General features: G+C 56.7%; 1 protein-coding gene across 3 annotated transcripts in view; it reads left to right on the top strand.

The window, feature by feature from the left end:
* The first annotated feature begins 843 nt into the window (after window positions 1-843).
* CAPN9 (calpain 9) overlaps window positions 844-12,058 on the top strand; it is a 32,672-nt gene continuing 21,457 nt past the window's right edge. For 2 of the 3 annotated variants that reach the window (XM_016196061.2, XM_016196060.2), the window contains exons 1-5: window positions 844-1,056; window positions 8,225-8,294; window positions 8,920-9,038; window positions 10,002-10,135; window positions 11,500-11,668. In XM_016196061.2, coding sequence (XP_016051547.2) covers window positions 844-1,056; window positions 8,225-8,294; window positions 8,920-9,038; window positions 10,002-10,135; window positions 11,500-11,668 — 705 coding nt within the window. The remainder of the gene's footprint in view (window positions 1,057-8,224; window positions 8,295-8,919; window positions 9,039-10,001; window positions 10,136-11,499; window positions 11,669-12,058) is intronic. The other variant, XM_016196062.2, reaches the window with a different exon arrangement.

Below are 12,058 nucleotides of genomic sequence, written 5' to 3'. Positions count from 1 at the left end.
CTCCAAATGTGATTTCTTCTCAGTGTGAGATCTTATTTGCAGAGTTTTACAGGACAGGAATTTGATTAATACGAAGCCTGTTTTTGCAATGTTTCCCAAGGCCAGCTGCCAGGAACGTTGGAGGAGAGAGGCCTCTGCACCCAGGAGGAGGTGCTGACGTCTTCTGAGTTCACCCGTACCAGGGGTCAGAGTCACCAAACTGCTCTGGCCCAAATCCGGGCCTGTGGGCCCACAGTCACCTTCCTTCGCGTGCAGAGCACCCAGCCCTGCTTTCACACCACAAGCACAGAGCCGAGTCGCTGCAACAAAGACCCTAAGGCCCACAAAGCTGGAAATATTTACTATCTGGCTCTTTACAGAAAAAGTCTGCCGACCCCTCCTCTAAATCAAAACAGGACAGCCTGTAAGAGAGCTGTGTCCCTGTAATATATACTATTACTAAGCCCCAACTGCAAAACTGCCATCCTCTGGCTTAAGACAAAACCAGTCGTGGCTGCCACCTCCTGGACTAGGGTGGGTCTTGCTCTCTTTCCCCATAAAATAATCCCTTCTTCCCACTGGGGCTCCCCAGTGCCTTAGGCAGAGGGTTCTGCCTCTGCTTGGAACTGGCCCAGCCTCCCAGCTCCCTGTGGGTCTGCAGGAGCCCTGGGAGGGCAGAGGGCTCTCTCTACAGTTTGCCATCAGGGTGTGTCCCATCTCAGTCTACAGGGAGGTTCCCAGGCAAATAGGTAGAGCTCTGGGGCCACTCAGCCCAGGTGCCCCTCAGTGGCTCCTTCTTGACTGGCACTTGCATCGCCTCCTCCTCATCCGTCACCGACCTGAGCCCGCTGGCCGGGGAGCATCATGCCTTACCTCTACCGGGCCCCAGAGCCCCAGGAGCACCTGGCCCCCAGGGACGCCCGCAGCACCCACTCCTCAGGCCAGAGCTTCGAGCAGCTGAGGCAGGAGTGCCTGCAGAAGGGCCTTCTGTTTGAGGACCCTGACTTCCCAGCCAACAGCTCTTCTCTCTTCTACAGCGAGAGGCCCCAGATCCCCTTCGTGTGGAAACGGCCCGGGGTGAGTGCAGCGAAAGGGGTGAAGTGCCAGGGGGTGCAGCTCCGGGGACAGGAGGGCCTGGAGGGTGGGCTGTGCACACCTGACTTGGGCGCACCTGCTGAGGCTACTGTGGAGAAGCTGTGCAGTTTGAGGGCAGAAATGACCTGCAGGGGACACACACCCGCAAGTGGGGGATGCAGGGAGGTGGTACCCAGGGCGTCTGGCTGGGCCCCAACCCCAGCTCTCTGACTCCCACCAAAGCTGGACTGGAGTCAGAGGGTCATGTCAGGAGGCATTGAGCAAGCAGGGTCAAAACTTTCTCTAGGACAATCTCAGGAGGCATGTCCTACTGGAGCCCAAGGCAAACCTGCAGAGGTGGTGGGAGGCCATTCAGAACCCCCCAGTGGGTGCTGACTCTTAGGTGACCCATGGAAAGTGCTCAGTGGCTTCTGGCCAGGCTTCACCTGCATGCTCAGAGGGATGGACACTCTCAGCAGGTGCTCAGTGCAAGTGTGATGGAGGGAATGCCACAAAGCACGGTTCTCTCCCCAACCCAGGAGTCTCCCTTCCCAGAAGGCTCCATCGTCCACGCCACCCCACCCAACAGGCTGCAGGTCCCTAGGGCCGCCAGCTGGTGCCTGGGACAGGGAGTCAATATTTGCTGGACTAGTCAGGGCCTGACCTCTGCCCCGGCAGCACTGGCTCATTCCCTCAGGGTGGATACGGGCCTGGGAGCGGCTCCTATGGGGACAGGTCGCTGTGGGCAAAGAGGAGGGAGCAAAGAGTGATGGACCTAAAGGTGAGACCTGAGTGCTGGTCCCACTCTGTCACTAGTGCGTCCTATGACTGTGGTCACGTCTGTCACTTAACTGCCCCGAGCCTCAGTCTCCTCATCTGTCAAATGGGTCAGTAATGACCAGTGTGGATCCCAAGTCCAGCACACAGACGTTCCCAATGAATGCAGGCGCTTATCGCTGTTACTCTCACTGGCGCGGTCATCATCGCCTTCAGCTTCATCATCAGCTCTGAGCCTCATCTTACGCCTCCCTGTCTCCCTACCTTCAAATAATGTTGATGTTTTACGCAAAAACCTCTGGGCCCCCAGGGCCCAGCCCAAAGTGCACACACACTGTCACTGATGCAGTGTGAGCTCTTTATTGCTATTTCCTGTGTGTGTGTGTGCATGTGTGTGTGCACTTGCATGTGTGTATATGTTCGTATGCTCACTTACATGCCATCCTGCCTGGTTCCGTGTAAGCTGCCTCTGATTCTCTAGTGTTTCCCTGGGTTCAGCAAGGCTATCATGGGATAGCTGAGCCTTCCTTCTGAGAAATTCCAGTAGCTTCCTTCCCTCCTAACTGGTCTCCCTGCCTCTGGTCCTACCTACCCCCCCTCCTCCAGGGCTCACCCCACCCAGCACCCTCAGGGGCTCAGCAGTGCCTCGGAGTGAGGCAGGGCTCCCCTCCCCCTGAGCCCTTGCACCCCGAGCCCCAGTCTCACGGTCGCTGCTCCCACAGCATCCCTGCCCCTCCATTGGCCTGGGAGTCCCTTCTCTGCTGGGAAACTTGGACTCCTGCTCAGTGGCTCCCTGTGGAGCTGTGTGCACCCCGAGCACCCCGGGGGTCCCTGTTTCAGCACCGATGCTGTTTAGTCTGTGCAGCAGCCCCTGAGCTGCCCCAGAGCTGGGGTCTGTGAGCAGGAGCTCGTTCCTCCGACCCCCACTGTGCCCTCAGCTGCACGCACCATGTGGCACATTCAAAATGATGGCAACAGCCAACAGTTACTATGGCAACAACCAATAGGTAGTTCCTATGGCAACAGCCAACAGTTACTACGGCCAGGGCAACATTCGCTGTTGCCCAGGATGATCTCACCTGCTCTCAAGCAGCGCTGAAAGCGGGGCGTCAGCCTGTCCCCGACCTGCCGAAGAAGCGACCGGAGCCTCGAGGCTAATGCCACACAGGGCCCGGACCCCGCAGCGCCAGGGCTGGGCCCGGCTGGCTGCCCCGGAGCACGGGCCCCCGCGCTCCCTGACACACGGACGGAGTGGGGACACCTCACTGCCACGAAAGCCCAGCGTGGTTGCTGGCGGAGCCGGCTCGGGGTGAGCCCACCTCTGGGAGCCCTGCCCTGCCCTCTGCCCCCCGTTCCTTCAGGTGGAAACGCCACCTCCACCTCCCTGACAGCAGCGCCTCTCGCAGCCAAAGGACCTTCTCTCTGGCCCCAGACGAGATCAGCCTGTGGGATGCTGATCTTTTTCTCAGGGGTGCTCTTGGGATCCACGCTGTGGCAAGGAAGGGGCAGAACTGGGGGAAGGAGCCGTGGGTTGTGGGGTGGCCCCGTGAAGGCATCAGCATGGGGCGCGCTGGAGCTGGGACGGTCCCTGGGAGTGTTCTGGGGGGTGTGTGTGTGACAGGACCCCTGTGTCTGTAAACACACACCAGCCTCTTCCCACCCGAGGGCGTCCCGTCCTTTTATTCCACACCACCAGTCCTGCCTTCGAGCCTAAACCTGCAACCTACAGTCACCTTCTCTTTGCCAAAACTGGAATTCCTCCGAGATCAAAGCTGACACCCACAGTTCATTGCCACGGGAAATGGGGGTGGGGAGGCTCCGGCTTTGCATTGTATCTTACAGACTTCTGGGGGATCTGGGACAAGCTGCGGGGGTGGGGGCTGAGGTTCCGCTTACAGTGCTGAGCTCCAGGTTTGGGGGCAGAAGGGGCGGCAGGGAAATGATCAGTTTCCAGTGACCCCCAAGGCCTCTGTGGCCTCTGTGTCTGCATTTCTGCTCAGCACCTCTCTTCCCGCAGCAACTGTGAGCTGCCCAGTGAGAGGCTGGGGCGGGTGCCCTCCCAGGCCCTCCCTTCTTGTCAAACACAGCTGAGCTTGGGGGCAGGGGAGTGGCACCCAAGAGCAGCCAGAATCAGGAAAGTCAAGGGGACATCACGGGAGGCAACCAGCCTTGCCCTCCAGGGAGCCCAGGTGACTGAGATGGATGTCCTGGGACCTGGCATGGGGGTGGGGTGACAGGCTCAACTTGGGGAGAATGTGACCTCACCCCAGGGTGGTCTGCGCCAGACCTTGAGGGAGGGTCTGAGAGTCGAAATGAGTTGGAGCTGGTGTGGGAGGGGATCTTCTAGCCTGATGGGGGGGGGGCTCCCAGCCTGAAATGGGAGACGGCCACAGGGTGGGTGCAGTCTACCAGCGGCTTGCATTCTGGGCCTGCAGCCTGACTTCCTCAGCTCACAAGTGTGTGGGCCTCGGCTTTCCCCCTGCCTCCCTGTCTGCCTAAAACCATCTGCTTTCTCCCATGCCATTCCCTCCCCCACTTCTCAGCTCACACCCAGCACATCTGGTCCCTGAAGGCACCGCCCGACCCTCTATGCCCCTGCCGGCCTCCTGGCAGCCCGAGTGTACTGTGGCAAGTGGCCATGGCCTCCGTGCACAGTGGGCTCTCCCCCGGGGGCTGGCAGCTGCTCTGAGACACTCCGTGTCCCCACCTCCACAGCTCTGGGACATGCCACGATTAGCACACAGCTATCGAGAGCAGGGCCCCGCCTCTCCCACCGTGTTAGAATGTGGCTTTTCCCTTTTTAATTAATTACTCCTAGAAAAGTCCCTGTGTTGGACTGAGCCCTTCAGAGTGTACAGTGTGAACAGCACAGGCCCTGAGAGCTAACATTTCAGGACCAGGACGCTGGGTCCTCAGTCCTCCAGGAACACCACTCGGTGGTGCCCAGGCCCACCTCCCACCTGGGTCCCCACACTGCAGGCTGCATTCACCTCAGGTTTGTCAAGACTCCTCTGAGCTTCCTGTCCCAGAGCTGTAGTTTCAGGTAACCCTTGTCCTCAAGCCCTCAAACAGCATTTCATAGGAACAAACATTTTTCTGGGCCCCACACATGTATCCAAGACCCCCAGGCACGAATGCCAGGCACCCAGAGTACACAGGAAACCTCATGGTGTTACTGGATGGGGCCTGGGCCCAGAGCAGATCTGCCTCGGGCGGCCAGTACTATGTGGGTTCTTGACTTAGAGCAGGAAAGATTTCACAGCACAAGTCCAGGTGATTTTGAGAGTATGTTTATTAAAGCTGAAGACAGTGAAACAAAGGAAGGGCTTAGGGTAGAAGAACAACAGGAGAGAGAAAGTCAGAGAAGAAGGGGCCTTGGAGGCTGGTTCAGGGAGTAAACCCAGGACGAGCTGCCGCTGGCCAGGGCTCCCCTGGTTGCAAGTCTCGCGGGGTCCCTTAGAGTTTAGGAGAAAGACAGCAGAGATACAAGGCGTGGGGCTCGCTGTGTCAAGAGTAGCTGTGTGTCCTTTGTCTTGAGGCTTTTTAATCTCTCTTTGGCCTTAGGAGAGGGTCTTAACAGAATACTCATTAGCTTTCCAGTTGTGTCCTTCAATATGTCGATTCATTAAAATGTGCGTATAGAGGGGTCAGGGGTTGTATTCTGGTGAGTTTCATTCTTAAAGAACATCTTTGAAGAGAGACAGGGACCAGGGCCATTCTGTTCCGGGACAGTCTGGAAAGTGGAAACCATTTGCTCCGAAGTGTCCTTGGTTGGGGAAGATAAAACCTTGTGGTTCCTTAGCTGCCTATAAATCGCCCAAACTGTTTGGCCTTGTTTAATTATTTTGTCTCAGTTTCCCTTATTCCACTTGTCAAGGAATTTCCCTTAATTTCTGACTCTCCTGCCACAATGGGACATACACGTGGGCACATATATACCACATGCCTACACAAGCCACACATGTTTAGCACACGGGTGTGTAAGCCTCGCCACAGCACAGCCGCCCCTCAGCACACACATACATAGGACACCCCTGACTGGCACATGGATGCTCTGTGTCACCCAAACGCTGGACAGACAGGGGTGTCAGCTGCAACGACTGGGGGCTTCACTAGTTTGTACCTGATGGGTAATCTGTGTTCACTTGGTGAGAATGACTAGTTCTGTCCTTTTGTGTTTTTCTCAGTCAATCCACAGTTTGATGCAGTTTGATAAAACTCTCCTGGACAAAAACAACCCATTGCAAGATAGGAGCTGGGAGGTGGTGACAGCTGCAGGCACAGTTGGCCTGGCCAGGCCCAAAGAAGGCAGGGGAGGAGGGATGGGAAAGGAGGGGTCCTCCACGCCCACAGCCCCTCCATGCAGGAGGCTCAGCATCTGGCACAGGCTCCTGGGCAGGGATCTGCCAGCCTCAGAGTCCATTTTCCATCCACTTCAGGAATGAGTGGCCACAGCAAGGCGAGCGTGGCTTGTTCGGGCCCTAGAGCAGGTCTGGGCTGTGCAAGGAGGGCTGTGGGGACCCCTGGGGGCCCTTTGGGGCAGGGGCTCCAATACAGATTCTGGGAGGGGTCCAGAATGTCCGAGCTGGAGGAGGCTGGTCTGTGTATCACGTGACAGGTGAGGACGAGGCCTGGAGTTAGATGGCCTGCCCAGAGCCCCTCTGCTCTCTGGGAGGGCTGCTGCAGGGACCACTCACACGTTCTTGTTCTTCACCTTCCCACTGGCCTGATCCCGAGCCTCCGGCAGCACCCCTGGGAGCTGAGGTCAGGGAGGAGAGAGCACCCCGTGCCGAACTGCATGGGTGGGAGAGGTCCGCACAGGCGAGCCGGGAGGCCTGCACAGAGGAGCGGCCTCCCTGACCTTCTGCCTCCTTCCCACCACGCTGGGGACTAGGGAGATCTAATGAAGGGACTCTGAGGCTCCAGGCGCTGAGGGCCACATGCAGGGTGTCAGCGGGACCTCTGCCAGGCCTGGGTCTGCGGTGCGCTGAGGGCACAGCGTTCTCCACAAATCCTCCTGGCCGAGTTTACTGGGATCTTAAAATCCCACAACCCCACATGGTGCTCTCTGCACAGATGCCCCAGGTGTCCACCCTCCAGGCGGCTGCACACCCCGGGGGCTGCAAAGGCAGAGCCTTCATTTTACACTTGAGCTTTGGTCCTGGGAGGGCCTTCCTTCAAAGAACTCGCCCTCCCCCTGCTGGTTCTCCGGGTCCCCCGCTGACCCTCTGGGCCCAGACCAGAGGGAAAGCAGGTCCTGTTGAGCTTGAGGGAGACAGTGCAGGGCAGAGCTCTCCCCAGGTGTCACCCACACACTGTCCCCAGTCCCAGTTTCTGGAAATGGGTGGGAAAGCCTCCTCCTCACCCTGCATTCAGATCCAGTTAATGATGGGGCATCTGCCATGGCCAGATCCCTCCCCGTTTCATGCTTCTCTGTTTCCTCTCCTGGGACCTTCACAGGATTCCCTGCACGACTGTCTGCTTTCCCGAGAGGCTCCCCTGATCGCTCCAACTGAAACAGCCCCCATCCCTCACCACCCCTCTCTGTCCTGGCACTTACCCCTCAGGGACTTAGGTGTCTGTCCATCTGCTCATCGCCTGTCCTGCAGTCACCGGGCGGGGACTTTCCCTCTTGCTCTTTGCTGTAGGTAATGCCAGGAATGGAGCCTGGTGCCTTGAAACAGTGGAAAGAATATGTAAATTCTGTATAATTGCTTTAAATGCTTTTATGTTAATGTTTTATACTTATTTCTCCACATTACCTATGCACTATATTACCTCATATTTATATGCACTAATGATTTTGTTATATACACATAATACTTATATTATTATGTGTAATATATAATAAAACATATATAATGCACTTTGGTGACCTTATATGAGAGATGTCACTATAGTGCAGATATATTTGAAAATTGTACCTAAATGCATTTTCTGAAAAAGAAGGAAGCTGGGTGGGGCTTGGATTTAATCCTGGGCCCCAGGCTGTGGAGTGTGTCTGATCTCTCTTTGAAATGAGGAGTTTGAAGCCCACAGAGGCACATAAGGGGGGAGTCAGGATTTGAACCTGGGGCCTCTCACACCTAACCCAGGGCCTGAGTGGCCATGGAAATCCTCAGGGCCTGGCTGACGTCCTGCTTGGGCCAGAGGACTGAGCCGAGGGGCTGCCCAGAAGGCAGGACCTCTCCCAGGGATGTGATCCACCTGAGAAGGCCCAGATTTGTGGGGTACAGGGGCATGGCCACCTTTCACTTCCTCATGGTGACAGGAAAAAGTCAAGTAGAGGAAAACAGCCCTCTGCTCGGATAAAGGAGGGCGACCCTGAGCCTGGCCCGCCGGGCTGGCACACTGTGTGACGGGCTTCACTCGAATACGGGTCTCACTCTTCCAGGAGATAGTGGAGAAGCCAGAGTTCATTCTCGGAGGGGCCACCAGGACCGATATCTGCCAGGGGGAGCTGGGTAAGTGTGAGCGGATGGAGCACAGGGTGGCAGGTTGGACAGGCCGCCCGCGGTGGCCGGCGCCTCTGAGCCTCATAATAGCAGGGGCAGCACTGTGTCCCTGGGGTTGGGGACCATCACCGCTAGCCCCTCTGCCCCTCCTCAGCCCGCCCGGCTGCTCCCTTGAGTGGAGCCCAGTGACTCTTGCTCTCGGGGGTGGGTGTGTCTGTGGTCCCGGCACATGGCTGTGTGGAGGAGTCCAGAACGACTCCCTTAAAAACTGTCTGATATTTGGCTTCCTTTTTTTAAAAAAAATATGATTTTATTGATTTCAGAGAGAAGAAGGGAGAGGGAGAGAGAGAGAGAAGCATCAGTGATGACGGAGTCACTGATCGGCTGCCTCCTGCACGCCCCCTGCTGGGGATCGAGCCCGCAACCCGGGCATGTGCCCTGACCGGGAACCGAACCTCGATTGCCTGGATCCTAGGTCGATGCTCAATGGCTGAGCCACGCCAGCTGGGCTCTCCATTCTCTTAATGCAGAGAAGATACGGCCACATCCAGATGCCCCACAACTCCTGGAATAGAGTCTTCCCAGTTGCTGCGATGAGCAATGAAAACCATGACTTCTGACTTCTGTTTTGCAGGCGACTGCTGGCTCTTGGCAGCCATCGCCTCCCTTACACTTAACCAAAAAGCGCTGGCGAGAGTCGTCCCCTTGGACCAGAGCTTCGGCCCTGGATATGCCGGGATATTCCACTTCCAGGTAAGCGGGCCCGGCCCTGGACTTGCCTCTCTGGGGTCCAGCGTGATGCCAGGGCCATCTTTAGCTGCTGGGAAAGCCACCCTACTTGTGTAGCAGTAGCATCCCAAACCTCGCTCTCACCTGTGTGACAGTGGAGTCCCTGTCGTCGCCCTGTCATGGATGACCTCTGAATGCCCTGGACCAGCAGCGCAGGCATCCCGAGGTGAATCCTCCCAGAAAGCAGGCAGCAAAACTGGGAGTGATGTTTTGGCAAATCTGGAGGTCAGGGCGCCCCAGCGAAGCTGCAGATAAATGCGCCCGCCTACTCCTCCGACCTTCTCTTCTCACCGAGGACGCTCTCGGCCAACTGAGTGAGAAGGAACACGCACTCACGCACATGCTCTCACACATGCTCTCACACATGCACATCGGTGTGAGCATGTAAGAACACATGTGTATGCACACACACTCTTCTCACGCCCAAACCTGGCACAAGTGTCCACCTGCCTTGCTACAGCCTCTCTCTGGGTGTGAATGGCCCAAAAACCAGTTTAGAGGCTCTGCTTCTGGGCAAGGAGCTGAGACCCAGCCTGAATGTGGGAGGGAGGGAGAAGCAGATAGTGGGCTGCGCAGAGCCCACCAGACCCTGCGAGGCACTGGGTCCTCCAGGGAGAGAGAGAGAGAGAGAGAGAGAGAGAGAGAGAGAAAAGGGCCATCAGGGTGCTGTGCCGTATCCACGTGTGACCCTGTCCTGCTCCCCCTGGCTATGATGGTCCACATCAAGTCTCTGAGCCTATGTCGGGGGTAGGGTCACAGGCTCGGCACAGGGCCCAGGTGGCCCCATCATAGAACCCACCTGTGAGGTCCCTCAAGACCATCAGGGCAGTTTGGTTGCAAGGAGGGAAAGCAAATGATGAGCATTTGCCAGTGGGGCTGGACCTGCTGCACGACTCAGCCCTGATTCCCGGCTCCACCGGGCTCCAGTTCTGGCAGCACAGCGAGTGGCTGGACGTGGTGGTCGATGACCGACTGCCCACCTTCAGGGACCGCCTGGTCTTCCTGCACTCCGCTGACCACAGCGAGTTCTGGAGCGCCCTGCTGGAAAAAGCCTACGCCAAGTGAGTGCCCCATGCTCAGGTCCCTGCCAGGGGCCTGCCCCATCCCCACCTTTTCATGCAGTGTCTGTGCAGCAGGGAGACCGAGCTCGGGTTTGCAGGTGTGGCCCTGGGCCCACATACAGCGGCTCTCTCAGGGCCGGAGGTGGGAAAGGAGAGGCCTGGAAAGTTTTCCTCTCGTGACCTAGGTGTGCCCAGCCTCGGGCACAGTGGTGACACTTGTCCCCTTTCTCTCCCTGTGTCCCAAATCTGGCCTTGGGCAGAGCCGGGAGGGTGAGCAGAGGGAAATGCTGATGTGTGAGAACACCTGCTCTTCCAGACTTCCGCCAGCGCTGCTGCAGCTCAAACATCTGGGCTGTTAACCTCGTGGCTATTGACATCAAATTTTTCCGGGTTCAGAATGCTCCCTTCTTTCCATTTTTTATTTAAAAATCTTGGCAAAATTTACCATTTTGACCATTTTTAAGTGCTCCGTTAAGTGGCATTAAGTACATTCACATGGTTGTGCAGCCATCACCACCATCGTCTCTAGAACTGTTTCATGCAACAAAACTAAAAGTCTGCACCCATTACACACTAACGCCCACCCCCACCCCCAGCCCTGGCACCCATCCTTTTACTTTCCGTCTCTGTGGATCTGATGTGCCCAGGTGCCTCGTATAAGTAGAATCGAGGTGCGCAGTTTTGGCCCCGGTTCCCTCGGTGTCCGATTTCCAGCTGTCAGCTTGTCAGCGAGAGGCCACCGCAGCCTGGGATGATCCCAGGATAAAATGCAGACGGTGACACCACCTAACTGTGTTACAAATCTATGAGGCAGGCTCACGGAAGGGGTAGGAGAGAAAGGTGCTGACCTCGTATCTTTAGAAATGACTGGAATACATGAAACCAAAAGGACAGAGAAAAGTCCCCAGCTCTCTCTGTCTACATACGACCAACACCTTCACGGTCAGGCCCTGCTCCATGTGAGACGAGAAAGACACACGCTCACTGAAGCCTCACAGCAGCCCTAGGAGGGAGGGCACAACCCTCACCTCGTTTTGTACGTTAGGAAACAGTCGGCCCACGATCACTCAGCTTGTGAGGGGTGGAACTGGAACTTGAACCTGCAGCCAGCCGGGGACCAGAGTCCCTGCTCTTTAGCACCACATCACATTGTCTCTCCACGGTGCGCTCAGGATGTCTTGTTTCCTTCCAGCTCCAAGTCAGCTCTGATCCCTGCTTCTCACTCTCCTTCTAGGCCAGGCCATCCAGCCCGGGCCGCCCTGGGAGACGGTTAGGAAGGTTGGGGGAGGCCTGGCTGAGCGGCGCCACCTGATGGCCTGCTTTGTCCCCTGCAGCAGTTTCCAGGCTTTCTTGTGCCCCTACAGGCTGAATGGGAGCTATGAGGCTCTGAAGGGGGGCAGCACCATCGAGGCCATGGAAGACTTCACGGGGGGTGTCGCAGAGACCTTCGCAACTAAAGAGGCTCCAGAGAACTTCTATGAGATTCTAGAGAAGGCCCTGAAGAGGGGCTCTCTGGTGGGCTGCTCCATTGATGTAAGCCGCTCACATTCCAGGCACTGTGCTAGGGCCGGAGGGCTGAGCCAGGTGCCCTGGCCACACGCAAGGAGAAACATGACTTTCAGAGGGAAGGGGCAGGGTATTTATTTTAATTAAATGTTTATTTATTTCAAATTAAGCAAAAGCTTTTATTTAATATTTTTCAAATTACAAAGGTAAGACATACTTGTATCGGGTGGGATAGTCCTAAGATAGCTAAAGACACATTTCTGGCCCAGCTGGCATGGCTCAGCAGTTAACATCGACCTGTGATCCAGGAGATCACGGTTCAATTCCTGATCAAGGCACATGCCCGGGTTATGGGTTCAATCCCCAGTAGGGCGTGTGCAGGAGGCAGCCGATCCATGACTCTCTTCATTGATGTTT

This window comes from Miniopterus natalensis, chromosome 21 (genome assembly GCF_054644295.1).
Source record: "Miniopterus natalensis isolate mMinNat1 chromosome 21, mMinNat1.hap1, whole genome shotgun sequence".
Lineage (NCBI taxonomy): Eukaryota > Metazoa > Chordata > Mammalia > Chiroptera > Miniopteridae > Miniopterus > Miniopterus natalensis.
Note: the sequence above shows the minus strand (reverse complement) of the source record. Positions and strands in the feature narration are given on the sequence as shown.